Raw genomic sequence first — 13,954 nt, forward strand, 5'->3', positions numbered from 1 at the left:
ACCAGGGAAAGTTCTATTCCTGTACAGACCCAGACCAAATGTCTGAGGAACAATGCAGGTAAGCACTTAAATATTTTGAAACAAGTAAGCAGTTATGTTAATCAATGTTTGATAATAGTGCTGCTAATTAAACAGAAGGCTATCTCATACGTGATTTAACACTATAGCTTAGGTTGTTGAGGTTAAAGTGCAGTCTGTCCAAAGCGCAATATCTATTTATAGAATAAAACTGCTGATCCATTATTGTATCTGACTATCTATTTTTCTTTGCTACTCAGAGGTTGGTATATAAAGTATCAGGAAGGAGCACTTCATGAAATGGAGGTCCGAAGGAGAGAATGGACCAACTCAGAATTAAACTTTGATAATATCTTCAATGGTATGCTGGCATTGTTCACCATTTCTACTTTTGAAGGATGGCCAAAGTAAGTCATAAATAATAATTCGACTGACACAATTAATGATAATAATAATTCAATAGACAACACTCCTTACAATGAAAATACAATGAAGAAAATACTTCAAATGAATAGGAATTTGTGATTATTGAAATTAACTAAGAGTTTGGTGTTTATTGTTTTTGGTTTTTTTTCAGAATCCTTCACAAAGCCATTGATTCAAACATAGAGGATAGAGGGCCAGTGTACAACAACCGAGTTGCCATCTCAATTTTCTTTATCATCTACCTCATCCTTATTGCCTTTTTCATGATGAATATATTTGTTGGTTTCGTTATCGTCACCTTCCAGGAACAAGGAGAGCAAGAGTATAAAAACTGTGAGCTGGACAAAAACCAGGTATGTTTAGCATTCTAAATTTACTGAAGCCAATTATGCCACTGTAACAATTTGAAGTTTGAGGTTAAAATCACAAAGTTAAGAAATATGCCTTCCAATTCTCTAGCGCCAATGTGTCCAGTATGCTCTAAAGGCGAGACCGCTGCGGTGTTATATTCCCAAGAATCCGTACCAATATCAAGTATGGTACATTGTCACCTCCTGCTACTTTGAATACCTTATGTTCCTTCTTATAATGCTCAACACCATGTGTCTGGGAATGCAGGTTTGTAAACAACACGCTTCTTACAATATGAAAACACATGCTCTATTGACATCTGTGCATTACTCCAATTGTGAAGATCATTTTGATCAATTCGGTTAGAAGAATCTTGAATCATCTACAATTGTAATTCTGATATTACTATGAGTCCAAATAATTCTTACAATTTGGAGGGCTTTCTGCAAAAGCTAATATCACATTGCTCAATTTTCAATGTAGATACCATATAGTCGAACACAAGGAAAAATTGCTTAAAACTTTTGAAGAACAATTGACACCTCTAATCTTTTAATTTGGAGATGTTTTGTCACTTATTGCTGCAATTAATCAGAGCAAATGATGTTTGTACTTGACCCACAGTATTGTAACCAGTCAGACCATGTTACACACTTATCTGACATGCTGAATGTAATTTTTACTGTGCTGTTCACTGTGGAGATGATCCTAAAACTCATGGCCTTCAAAGCTAAGGTTGGTCAAAATCAGTGGCATTGCATTATGTATTGTGAAATGTGAACATTTTTTTCGTTCTTATGTATCTCATAGGGTTACTTTGGAGACCCCTGGAATGTTTTTGACTTTGTCATTGTCATTGGAAGTGTTGTGGATGTAACTCTGAGTGAAATTGATGTGAGTACTGAAACATTTTGCCGGTTCACAATTGAACTCCGATTTTAAATTTGTAAAATCAAATTGTGTTTGTGGTCTGACACCAAAAGATATTAATACTGACACATGTACAGATGATGTATTTTGATTCATCTCAACAGTCAAACTTCTTTTCATGCTCAAGTAATTTAATCATCTCCCCTCATCCCCCACTCAGGCAGCATTAGTCTCCTCTGGAGGACTCTACTGTCTTCATGGCTGTGAGGTAACTACTGTATCGGAAGAGTAAATTGCAATAATGTGCAGCCTGTCAAATTGTATATATATATAAAATGTATTTTTCTTTTTAGGCTGTGGATCCTATGCAAGCTATTGCGGTGAGGTTTAATCTATTTGCTGGGCACTGAAGACTGTTGTTGATTGTTTTTCTCTTACCGTTATGGCCTTGTTCCCTGTTTATAGTCTTCAGAGAATATGAGTGTGTCAATTACATTCTTCAGACTTTTTCGTGTTATGCGTCTGGTGAAACTTTTGAATCGCTCAGAAGGAATAAGGAATCTGCTATGGACCTTTATAAAATCCCTTCAGGTCTGTTTCATCCTGTTGCAAATGTTAACCAAAAATGTTTTTGTTATATTGTTTTCTCAAGTTTTTGAACTATTCACAAACGGGCAAGAAAGACTGATGAATATTTAGAGGAACAAATATATTTGGACATATGTTTGTTTTCAGTCGAAGAGAAAAGCAAACTATTCCCTGATTGAACACCAAAATTCACAATGTATTTGTTCCAACGTTGGGACAAACATCCATAAAATCTCACATTAAATTTTCAGTTAACACTCAGAACCACATCGACACTGAGTGGGAATCAAATCCAGGCTCCCCACATTAAAGACAAGGGAAAGAACCACAAAACCATCGCATGACCCTCAAAGTTAATTTCACATAAATTCATACTGTCCTTGTTTTTTTCAGTTTTATTTTGATATTTAATTTGACTCCTTGTTGCAGGCTCTTCCCTATGTGGCCCTGCTCATTCTAATGCTGTTTTTTATATATGCTGTTGTTGGAATGCAGGTATGTAAAGACACAACTAGCATGTTGTGCGTTAATATATATATTGGCATACAGCATACATCACTTTGATAGCATTTTCTCTCCAGATATTTGGTAAAATTGCATTGGTTGATGGTACATACATCAACAGGAACAACAACTTTCAGACATTTCCACATGCTGTGCTGCTACTATTCAGGTCAGTGTAACAATCAATCAAAAAGAGAATTTTGAGTCTGAGCAAAATATTTTAACAACTCAAATGCTTTTACAAATGTGTCGAACAACAAGCACAAATTAAAAATTTGAAATGGATAGAATATGACATGATTTGACATTACCATTTTTGCTCCACAGATGCGCAACAGGGGAAGCGTGGCATGAAGTAATGCTTGGAAGTATGTATGGAAAAAAATGTGACGCCAAATCAGATTACCTACCCGGAGAAGAATTCACCTGTGGATCTAACTTTGCCATTATTTACTTTATGAGTTTCTACATGCTCTGCGCATTTTTGGTGAGGAAAAACAATCATGTAATTACACATTATCAGCCACGGAAAATATATCTCTGCATAAATCCTTTGTACCCAGTTAATACGACTTAAAACTAATTCATACAGAAGCACTGATGCAAGTATTTCAACTAATCTTGACATCATTTGAACTACCTCTAATGACAATATTGTATTTATATCCTGAACAGATTATAAACCTGTTTGTGGCAGTCATTATGGATAACTTTGATTATCTGACCCGTGATTGGTCCATTCTGGGCCCCCAGCACTTGGATGAGTTCAAAAAAATATGGGCAGAATATGATCCTGAAGCCACGTAAGTATTTACCTGTCAGTTGACTCTCTGGTGCAATCATATAATCAAATAACATCAAAATTGTGTTCGACCACCCATCGACCTGCGCCAAAATTGCAACTAAATTGCAAGCAACGTTCAGCCACCAATTTGTTATAGCCATCAGATTCTTCTTTAGGATTACACACCTTCACTCTCACATGCTTATCTTGGCGTATTTGACATACCTTTTGGGCATTTATTTCATATCCTTGATGTCAGAAATTAGGGCTTTTCAATGGTCGGCATTAAGGCACTTTGGCGTACTCGTAGCGTCACTCATGTTCAGCAACCAACGCCACTTTTGTACATGTATCCATAAGAATGAGTGGCTAGTAGGAGTTTCTGTGCAACACTTACGACATAGTATGTCTAAATGTGCATGATTCAGAGTAACCTTTTTTAATTTCCTCTTTCTAATTTTCTTCCCTTAGGGCCCGCATTAAACATCTTGATGTAGTGACACTTCTACGGCGAATACCACCGCCTTTGGGTTTCGGCAAGTTTTGTCCTCATCGTATTGCTTGCAAGGTACTGACAGTGAAAAGTAGACAGAAACACAAGATTGTAGCGTAAAAACATGAAAATACCCTGATCAATGTAGTCTTTTATCCCTTTCAACAGGAAGGCTTTGTGTTTAGGGCATTGTGGTCTTGTGGACTTTTCCCGGTGGCAGTGTGAAAACACAGACATGCACCTGCGGACATTTTTTTTAATGTATGGGTACCTTGACCAAATGAGTCAGATCTTGTGTGTTTTGATTGCCTAGTGACCAGTGCATGTTTTAGTGTCCACCTTTTTACCCAAGGTCAGTTATGATTGGCTCCAGCTCGCCCAAAACAAAAAAGAAGACAAGTGCTAGAGAAAATCAGGCAGTCAAATGCACCATGCTCGGTTTTCAATATTAGCAAATACAATCAAGAAGGCTACCTTGCATTACAGCTTCATTTTTTTCCTGATAAATCTCTTAACTAAATATTACATAATTCAAAGAACATACAGTGGTACCTCTACATACGAGCACCCCTACATACGAGCATTTCGAGGTACGAGTAAAATTTCGAGCAAATAATTATCTCTAGATACGAGAAAAATTTTGAGATGCGAGAAAGCCAGGTGGCCAAGACATGAGAGGCTGTTTACCATTGTAGCGTCTTTTTTGCCGCATCTACAGATATCTACGAGCACTGGGCGGAGCGTTGCATTTTTTTCAGTGTTTTTTTCCAGCACTCAGCGCGAATGCCGGAGCGATCGCTAATACGAGCAGTATTTATTACTTCCCGTTGGCTGCTCATAAGAACATCAGGGGCACTGTCTCTCTCCCCCCGCAACTCCTCATGTAACTGAGCGGAGCATTGCATTTTTTCAGTGTTTTTTCCCCCCTTAGCCTGTTAGCTCCAGTTAGCGGAGCGATCGCTAATTCAAGACTTCTTCTCGTTGGCAAGTGGTCGTGCATTATCCTATTGTGAGGACATTTGTGTGCATCATTTTCGGAATATTTTGAAGGGAATACAACAGCAAACAGCCCATCAATAGCGAACGTGAGTGTGGAGGCGGGGCAAACAGCTAACCCGGTCAGGAGAAGGTATAAAAATGTAAAACAAAATTAGAATTAAGTTTATTATAAGGTTAGATTAAATTTATTTTTGAGTGTGTCTGCATCGTAATCCAAGTTCATTTAAATTTGTTTATGTTATATTTTGACTCACCGGTGCAAAAAGTCTCCCCCCGCTCGCTGTTTTTTCAGAGGGTTGGAACGAATTAATTTGTTTTAGTTCATTTCAATGGGAAACGTTCGTTCGAGTTACGAGAATATCGACATACGAGTTCAGTCCCGGGAACGAATTAAGCTCGTATCTCAAGGTACCACTGTACTGTACAATCAAAGGCAAATATTCTGGTACAACCCCTCAAAATGAAAAGAAGAAAGATAGCCAGAAGGTTGGAAGACAACAGCAAGAGCAGTTGAAGGAATTTTTTGAAAACAACACTTGTGTTGAACACATGACAACACTGCATTGTATTGTTTTTTTCCCATTTATTTGTTTTGTATTTGTTGTTTTAGCTACTAAATTACACTCTCTTTAAAACCAGAAAACATTCATGTGCCCGATGGGAGTTTTGTTATTCCCCATTTGTTTTCATTGTGTTGTTTATTCGGAACTGCAGCTGGACAGAATACGGTTTAAGGGGACAGGGTAAAAGAACTAAATTATGCAAATAATGATACAAGGACATAATTGAACAGATATGCTGCCTTGGAACCATTACCAAAGGGACACCATGTGGTTTGGGAATACACAAAAGCCTCCCATTAAATCATCTTTATGTTATCCTCATGAGGGGTCATGAGAGTGCTAGAGTCTTTCTCAGTTAACAATGGGCAGGAGGCAGATTCGACCCTGAACCAGCCAATCGCACACCTATGCAGTTTTCAGATACTATAAAAATAACATACTGCCACAGTACAAATGTCTCTGACCCACTACCGACTCAGATGTACGTATGTGTAGCGGTACTTACTTTCAGACATAGGGAAATGTACTTCTCATCTCATTTTCTGAACCGCTTTATCCTCATTAGGGTCGCGGGGGATGCTGGAGCCTATCCCAGCTGACTCCGTGCCGGAGGCAGGGGACACCCTGAATCGGTGGACAGCCGATTGCAGGGCACAAGGAGACGGACAACCATGTACACTCACACCTATTCCTAGGGGCAATTTAGAGTGTCCAATCAGCCTACTATGCATTTATTTGGACTGTGGGAGGAAACCGGATTACCCGGAGGAAACCCAAATAGGCCCGGGGAGAACATGCAAACTCCACACAGGTGGACCGACCTGGATTTGAACCCAGGACCGCAGAGCTGTGAGGCTGACGCGCTAACCACTCGCTCCACCGGGCCGCCCCGAAATATACTTGCATTAAAAAAAAGAAAACTGAGTTAAACCGGTTATTTTTGTTTATTTGTTTTACTTTAACTGCAGAGGCTAGTCTCCATGAACATGCCGCTTAACAGTGATGGAACGGTAACCTTCAACGCGACATTGTTTGCCCTGGTTAGAACTGCCCTGAAAATAAAGACAGAAGGTTTGTGCTATTAAATGTCAACACTATTTTTTGGACTGATACAACTGTCACTCTTACCATCTAGGTAATTTTGAGCAAGCCAATGAGGAGCTGAGAGCAATTATTAAGAAGATCTGGAAGCGTACTAGTATGAAACTTCTGGACCAAGTCATTCCACCCATCGGAGGTTAGGATAAAACCCAATGTTTTTAAAGCAGGAGAAGAATAATGCAATATTATATGATGCATTCGCCTTGATAAGATAATAGCTTAAAATATGTTTAAAAGACATCTTGATGGAACAGATGTTTTAAATAAAGCTACTCACGATAGACTTTTTCTTATATAGGACAAACGGTAAGGAAAATGAATGCATGACATGGAAATAAATGGTACTCGGCCGTTTGGTCATCGGACTTTAGGTCGCCGGACTTTTGGTCGCCGGACGTTTGGTCACTGGACGTTTGGTCGCCGGACGTTTGGTCGCCCGGAAGGTTATTGATATTTAAAATTGTTGCTCAAATTCCCTAAATACAAACTGTGAATTATTATTTAGTCAGACTTAATGCCCTATTAATTATTAGGCTAAAGAAAAGCTCCAAATTTCCTGTACTTTTATTGTGTTTTGTTGGAGAACTTGTTAAGACCCTGACTGACGTCCCTTCCTAAGGGGACAACTCATGTACATACAAACTCTTATACACTCACACGTCCGCTCAGTGAAACTGCTCAGGGACATTGTTGGCTTTTATTGATGCGTAGACCGTGTTGTTTTACCTTGATTTGTCGCCGGACTTTTGGTCATTGGACTTTTGGTCGCCGGACGTTTGGTCGCCGGACATTTGGTCGCTGGTTGTTTGGGTCCGGGCAACCAAACGTTCGCGACCAAACGTCCGGCGACCAAACGTCCGGCGACCAAAAGTCCGGCGACCAAAAGTCCGGCGACCAAACGGCCGGTCACGGAAATAAATATATTATGATCACATATCAAGATGGGCACTAAGCATTTTGTTATGGAAAAAAATAGGATTTTTGTTATTGGTAATGTCATCATTAAGGATTTGACCATCGTTTCAAGAATTAATCATTGCTTTTCTTGTCTATTTTACTAGATGATGAAGTGACTGTAGGAAAATTCTACGCTACATTCTTAATCCAAGATTATTTCCGAAAAATGAAACAAAGACAGGAGGAATACTATGGCCACCGGTCAACAAAGAAAAATGCAACAAATGAGATCCAGGTAGGAGTCACTTTCATTGTACCGATATTTCATTGATCCCATAAATACTATATATAGATATTGTACTGTTTGTCATCAGGCAGGACTCCGGAACATTGAGGAGGAGGCTGCTCCAGAGCTCCATCGCACCATCTCTGGTGATCTACTAAACGAAGAGACAGAGACTGATGATGCTGAGGAAGAAATTTTCAGGGTGTGTTGAAGAGTGTGGAATGAATAGAAAAAATCATAAATCCAATCATTTTAAAAATTTTTTTTCGAGAATCTGTTTAAATATATGAGCATGATATCATTGTTGGCCAGTTAATTGTTATTTACTTCAGAGTGCTATGCTTTACTTTAATGGTCTTTTAGCGGCATGTGCGATTTAAATGAGTCTGATTAAAACTTTTCCATTACAGAGGCAAGACAGTCTATTTGGAAACCACTCTGATCCCTTTGTGATGGAGAATGATATGACCAGTGGTAACCAAGCTACAAGTCAGCGTCCACTGCAGATGGCAGAGGGAATCGCAGCCAACACTTGAGGTGTGTTTTCATGCCAGTTTTGTGTGAATAAAAAATGTGTAGCTTAATGAAACTTTGCTGAATTGATGCTCATCTTTACTAAACCAATTTAGATTCCAGTGGCGGTGTGATTGTGACTGCGAATGGTTATGTGATTGATGAATGTGTGTTTTGAGCACTTTATTGAAGCAGTATAATTCAGTTATGCCCCAACAAAATAGGTCAGCACCACCAGAATTCATACATCAGTAATAATGGATTATAAGGCACAATGACAATTCTTGCGATTTTTTTTTTCTTTTAGTTGTCTCGATTCCACTGAGTGACTCACTTAAATAAGGCTCACTGTTTCTTGAACTCACTTCTCACTTTATAGTTTATGAATGTTTCAGTTTGTTTTGGGTCTCAAATATTATATCAAACTCCTTTTATCTTTCTTTACAGATACAGCCTAGAGAAATGACCCACATTCAGCACATTAAGAAGAAAACTGAGGCAACTTGTTGCAACGGCAGCCTTTGTGTGGGTATTCCAGTGAACTGCTTTCTTTCTGGCCTTCAAGACAAAGATGTGAGCAATTGATAAACGCATTTCCAGGAGCAAATCGTATCTTGGAGTCAAAAGCACTGTGGTTTAACTTTAAAGTTTAGAGTATTTCTAAACTCTATTTTATTAGTCATACAAGAAGTTTGTATGTTTGGATATGCTGCTTTACGGGTGTATAGAATAATTCATAATAATTCATGTTTTTGGGAGTGTGGGGGTCAAAACCTTTGGCTTTGGCTGACTTGAGCTTTTGCACTCAAAATGTAGAGACACATAAATACGTCAATATATTGTATAAATGCTCATTAGGGCCAAGAGTGAACCTTAACATCTCAGCTGTGCTTTAAATGAAATATGACCACACCATTGTGTTGCCCACACATGCAGCATGGAGTGTATATTGGAAAAATCACTGGCAATGGTCTCTCAATGAAGTATTTAAGAAAATGTGAATAACTATTTGTTTTTTTTTTATTGTAATTTTTTTTTTTGGGGGGGGGGGGGAGTTTTCATATTTTGCTGTTTCGCGTTTCACAATCTTTCACCTAAATCAATTAAATTACACAGTGTTGTGTTAAATTTGTTGTGGAAATATTTTAATGAAAAAACTGTAAAACACAAGAAACTTGCAAATTTATCCCAGACGCACTGTACATTGAATATAACTGATTTTTGTTGTCAGTCTATAGCAGGGGTGGCCAGGTCCGGTCTTCGAGAGACCCTATTCAGTCTGTTTTCCATGTCTCCCTCCAACAACACACCTGAATCAAATAATCGTTATCGGTATCAAGCTTCTGGACAGTTTGCTAATGAGTTGATCATTTGATTCAGGTGTGGTAGAGGAGGGAGATATGGAAAACAGACTGGATAGAGGCTTCGAGGACCAGATTTGGCCTCCCCCTGGTCTTAGCTACAATAAACACTGAACTGTTTTAAATTGATGTTTAATTTACTGAAGGTGTCATACTAAATACAACAATGAAATTACCAAATTTGTGTTAGTAGTGAATGCTAAATAATTAATAGAAAACCCTCATTTGCATTCAATTGTATACAGCCCTTAGATTCATTATTCATTTTCAACAAAGCTTATCCTAGTCAGGAAAAACAACCGTAATGAATCTAAAACAGCCTACGCGATACTGGTTAATTCCACTAGAGAGCAGTCATGGTATATGATAAACAAAGATAGGGTGTTGAATCAGAAGCCTATATTGAATCAGTCAGTGTCCCCCGGCTACTGCCCACAGTTGGCCAGTCGATGCTCCAGCACCCCCACCACCCTTGTGAGGATCAGCAGAAAGAAAATTAATAAATTAAAGAATACAAATACCAAAATAAATAGAATTTGCACAAAAACCTGCATGTCGAGATGCCACTTTCTACATACTGTAATCAATTATAGCTGTAAAAATTATTATCTGCTTCCTCTTGTAATACTCTGTCATCAGTGACATTTTCTAAGTGAATAATACATTTGACCTTTCAAATGGGACCACTTTAGGTCCTTGCAATTTAATTAGTGGAAATTAATTAAGACATGAAATTTTTCCTCTTTTTAGGTCTGAAATACATTTTTGTTGAAAGATTTCAAACTACAACTGTCTGGAAGAATAATAAGTATAAGGTGCTGTCAAACTTAAGAACTGTGTCTGTAGCATGATGATTAATGATTAATGTGATGATTGTAATTCGTATGCTCTTTTGTTAGTTGGTAGCTTGACATTTGTGTGGGCCACAAATGAACACCCCAACCTTACAGCCAATCCATCAAGATGTTTTATTGCTTCGGTCTTCTGAGGTGTGTGTGTGTGTTTGTGTGTGTGTGTAGATGCTCTTGGACAGCTATTTGCCTGCCAGCTGCTACAAGTAAGTGAGTGTGTGAGAAGCTTCTGTACATTACCTGCCAAACACGTGTGACATCTTAAATTAGGCTGCATTCCCGGCTTTAAAATCATTCTGCCCAGCCAAACAGTCCACTGACAACAGCGTTCATGTGTGGTAGACAGTGACGACTAGTCATACATCAACAGAAGCTGTGACTCATACATCTTAATTAAGAAGCTAAGCAGAGACGTGTTCCTAATAGTGACAGGAGACAAATCTGTCTCTGCGGACAAAAACGTAAGCACAATGATACATGCCAGGGTGGTTCTTTGCGGTTGTACAGCCAAGTTTACTAGTTTAATATAACGGCATTTGCTTGTAATGGTCGAAAATTACAAACTGTGGTAAATTGCGGGAACTTGCTGTGATTAACGGGTATATTCATTGATTGTGGGTAATGAAGTTTTATTCTGAGGAATAAAACACTATCGGTGTTGTGTACACGAGTATACTTCATTACGCAGAAAGCCCTTTTTTTGCCCGTGCATATGCGTTGTGCGTTCCCTGGTCGAAACTCATCTGAATAATTCGTTCAGTACTCGTAGATATCTGTTATACACGAAAGAGATGCGGCAAAAAAAGACACTGCGCTACAATGATAAACAGCCTCTCATGTCATGGCCACCTCGAAATTTTGATCGTATCGGGGGTGAATTATTCGATCGAAATTTTCATCGTACCTCGAGCATGTCGTAGGTAGAGCTGATCATAGGTCAAGGTACCACTGTACTCCGGTTTCCTCCCAAATCCCAAAAATACCCATGTAGGCCGGTTGAACACTCTAAATTGCCCCTAGGTATGAATTTGAGCGTGACTGGTTGTCCGTTTCCTTGTGCACTACGATTGGCTTGGCCCAGGGTCTCCCCCACCTGGTGCCCATAGTTGGCTGGGACATGACTATACTGAACACATACCCTATTCCAAAATGGATCACGTCTATATTCTATGGGTGCAACTAAACTTTTCAATGTGCCAACTTTTCAAGTCTTCCTCCAAGGTTAAAGACATCTCTCCAGGCTTTAACATTCCCCTCATAGCCCTATAGTACTCACTGTTTAGGCCTGGGGTACAAATATATTCTATTCAAATTGCTCCAAAGGGTGCACTAACCCACAATGCAGTGTTTGTGCATGAGCACGTGCATGTGTGTGCATTGGTTCCTGCGCAAGTGTGCTTTTATAGTGCCTTTATTGTTTTTAACACCCAATGGTATTTAGTATTCTCTCCGCCATGCTTTCTTGCATCCCTGCTTCTTACATTCTCTGTTCTTTTCTACTCTTTCAGATAAGAATACAAATGCTTAATGGTGAGAAAAGAGGAACATGCGACTTTAACTCGATGAAAACTTTAAATAACTAGATATAAAAATCAATTAAATGTGTTCATTTGTCTTTGCCATGGACAAATAGTGACAGATTAAAGACTCTCATCACCCAGGATTTGAGTGGAGGCAAGCGTATCTGGAGAAACTCCACGTTGTAAAAATATTTCCTGTTTTCATTCGCCATCTTAAGTCAATTTACATGGGAAAATAAAAAATAATGCCTTGCCATCTCCGGGTTGACAATGGATACACAATAAACAAACAGAAGAAGAAAGTGCTGCGTGCATGAGTATGTCTGTGCGTATGTGGATATTGTAAAAGTCTGCACAGAGAGCCTGCTTGTTATTTCAAGCAAAGACAGAAATATAGATGGACTGGCTAATATGCTGTTAGAAATATGTGAATCTGACTTTAGTTTGAACTGGATTTTAATGATCGAGAAATAGTTCCTCTGGAATATAGACAGTGAGTGGCTGTTCGGTATCAACATTCACTGGGGTTCTGTTTTCCGGCTTATTCCAGCCTGTTTCTTTGTTTGTGTGTGTATGCACAAATGTGTGCTGAAGTGCCAGAGGTGACTCAAGTGTGAAATTGTGTGATGATTTGTCCATTGCGCTTCATTTGGCCACACATCACCCATCTCTCATTCCTGACAAGTTTCTTAACTGCTCTGAAACACGCCTCAGGGTGGGGTCGCAATGAAACCGTGTCAGTATACAATAAGGAGTGTGTGTCTGAGAGCATGTTTGTGAGGGCTAAAAGTGAGAGCATTAAAGCCAGCAGCTGCCATGGAAACCATTGCAGAGGCTCCCTTCTTCTGTGTCTGGGGACCCATCAGGATTTCAACCATGGCACAAACATGTGTGTACACAATCAACACCACAGTTATCGTCTGAAAGCATGGCAAGTGGCTCTTCACAGTGAAAAGTCTCCAGCACACATAAAAACCGATGAAAACTCAAGATGGAGGTCAATGAAATAAACTGTAGCATCATAGAAAGTAGAGGAGCTTCTTGCAGATATTCAACATAGGCACGGACAAGTTATCCTGGAAGTAGTAACTGTTCCTACAATGGGTGTGGAATTGGCTATATCTTTGTTATAGTGTGTTAAGTATAGACTTTCCAATATTGCATGGAGACAAACAGGGTCTGTGCAAAAATTCCGATTTTTGTCAATTAGACAATGAAAAACAGCAAAGAAAGAGGCATTCTGACAGTATTGCCGATCCAGCCAGTGAGGCGTAATCACAAAGTCAGGTGGCTGCCAGATGGACTATCCAATAGAGATTGAACAGACTATTTGGCTAATCTACCAGTCCACTGTCTGACTTCACAATGATTTTCAGAGCTTGAAGTTGATTATTTTCTAATCATTTTTCCAGGATGCTTATTACGAACAAATTGTTTTTTTCACCAATGGAGCAAACTGGGATTACAATTTCTCTGATAAGATCCCATCTAATACAATTCAAACAACTTCAGAAAAATTATAAATATCACCTAGTGATCGTTCATCCAGGCTTTTGAAGCAATTATTGGCTTTAACGTCATTTGTCTTGTGATTTTTATCCAACTTTGAAGCATTGGTTCTACGGAATAGAAGCTCAGTGTTTGTATACCAGCTTCGGTGCGGATATTCCATCAGTAGTACAAGGCCATCCTGTTTTCTGTCTGGCTTTCACTGTGCTTGTCTGTTGTTCCACTGCAATAACACGCGCTTCCGACGGATTATGAAGCTTTACATGTCGGGGCCCCGATCAAGTCGAATGTGACTCTCGGTGCGCAACAGTCCTTCCTCT

The 13,954-nt window shown here is 39.1% G+C and overlaps 2 protein-coding genes across 3 annotated transcripts in view; one reads left to right on the forward strand and one right to left on the reverse strand.

Annotated features, from left to right (window-relative positions):
* Positions 1-9,364, forward strand: part of LOC144075495 (dihydropyridine-sensitive L-type skeletal muscle calcium channel subunit alpha-1-like) — a 28,065-nt gene extending 18,701 nt beyond the window's left edge. The window contains exons 22-41 of the mRNA XM_077602562.1: positions 6-58; positions 279-425; positions 596-797; positions 904-1,062; positions 1,420-1,530; positions 1,606-1,689; positions 1,886-1,933; positions 2,019-2,045; positions 2,131-2,256; positions 2,683-2,748; positions 2,835-2,926; positions 3,085-3,244; positions 3,433-3,560; positions 4,013-4,109; positions 6,565-6,667; positions 6,732-6,833; positions 7,759-7,889; positions 7,969-8,082; positions 8,291-8,417; positions 8,841-9,364. Coding sequence (XP_077458688.1) covers positions 6-58; positions 279-425; positions 596-797; positions 904-1,062; positions 1,420-1,530; positions 1,606-1,689; positions 1,886-1,933; positions 2,019-2,045; positions 2,131-2,256; positions 2,683-2,748; positions 2,835-2,926; positions 3,085-3,244; positions 3,433-3,560; positions 4,013-4,109; positions 6,565-6,667; positions 6,732-6,833; positions 7,759-7,889; positions 7,969-8,082; positions 8,291-8,416 — 2,076 coding nt within the window. The 3' untranslated portion in view covers position 8,417; positions 8,841-9,364. The remainder of the gene's footprint in view (positions 1-5; positions 59-278; positions 426-595; positions 798-903; positions 1,063-1,419; positions 1,531-1,605; positions 1,690-1,885; positions 1,934-2,018; positions 2,046-2,130; positions 2,257-2,682; positions 2,749-2,834; positions 2,927-3,084; positions 3,245-3,432; positions 3,561-4,012; positions 4,110-6,564; positions 6,668-6,731; positions 6,834-7,758; positions 7,890-7,968; positions 8,083-8,290; positions 8,418-8,840) is intronic.
* The window catches only part of LOC144075490 (uncharacterized), a 64,684-nt gene that overhangs the window by 25,743 nt on the left and 24,987 nt on the right, over positions 1-13,954 (reverse strand). The gene's annotated exons all lie outside the window — the stretch shown is intronic.

The sequence above is a fragment of the Stigmatopora argus genome, chromosome 6 (assembly GCF_051989625.1).
Source record: "Stigmatopora argus isolate UIUO_Sarg chromosome 6, RoL_Sarg_1.0, whole genome shotgun sequence".
Taxonomy (NCBI): domain Eukaryota; kingdom Metazoa; phylum Chordata; class Actinopteri; order Syngnathiformes; family Syngnathidae; genus Stigmatopora; species Stigmatopora argus.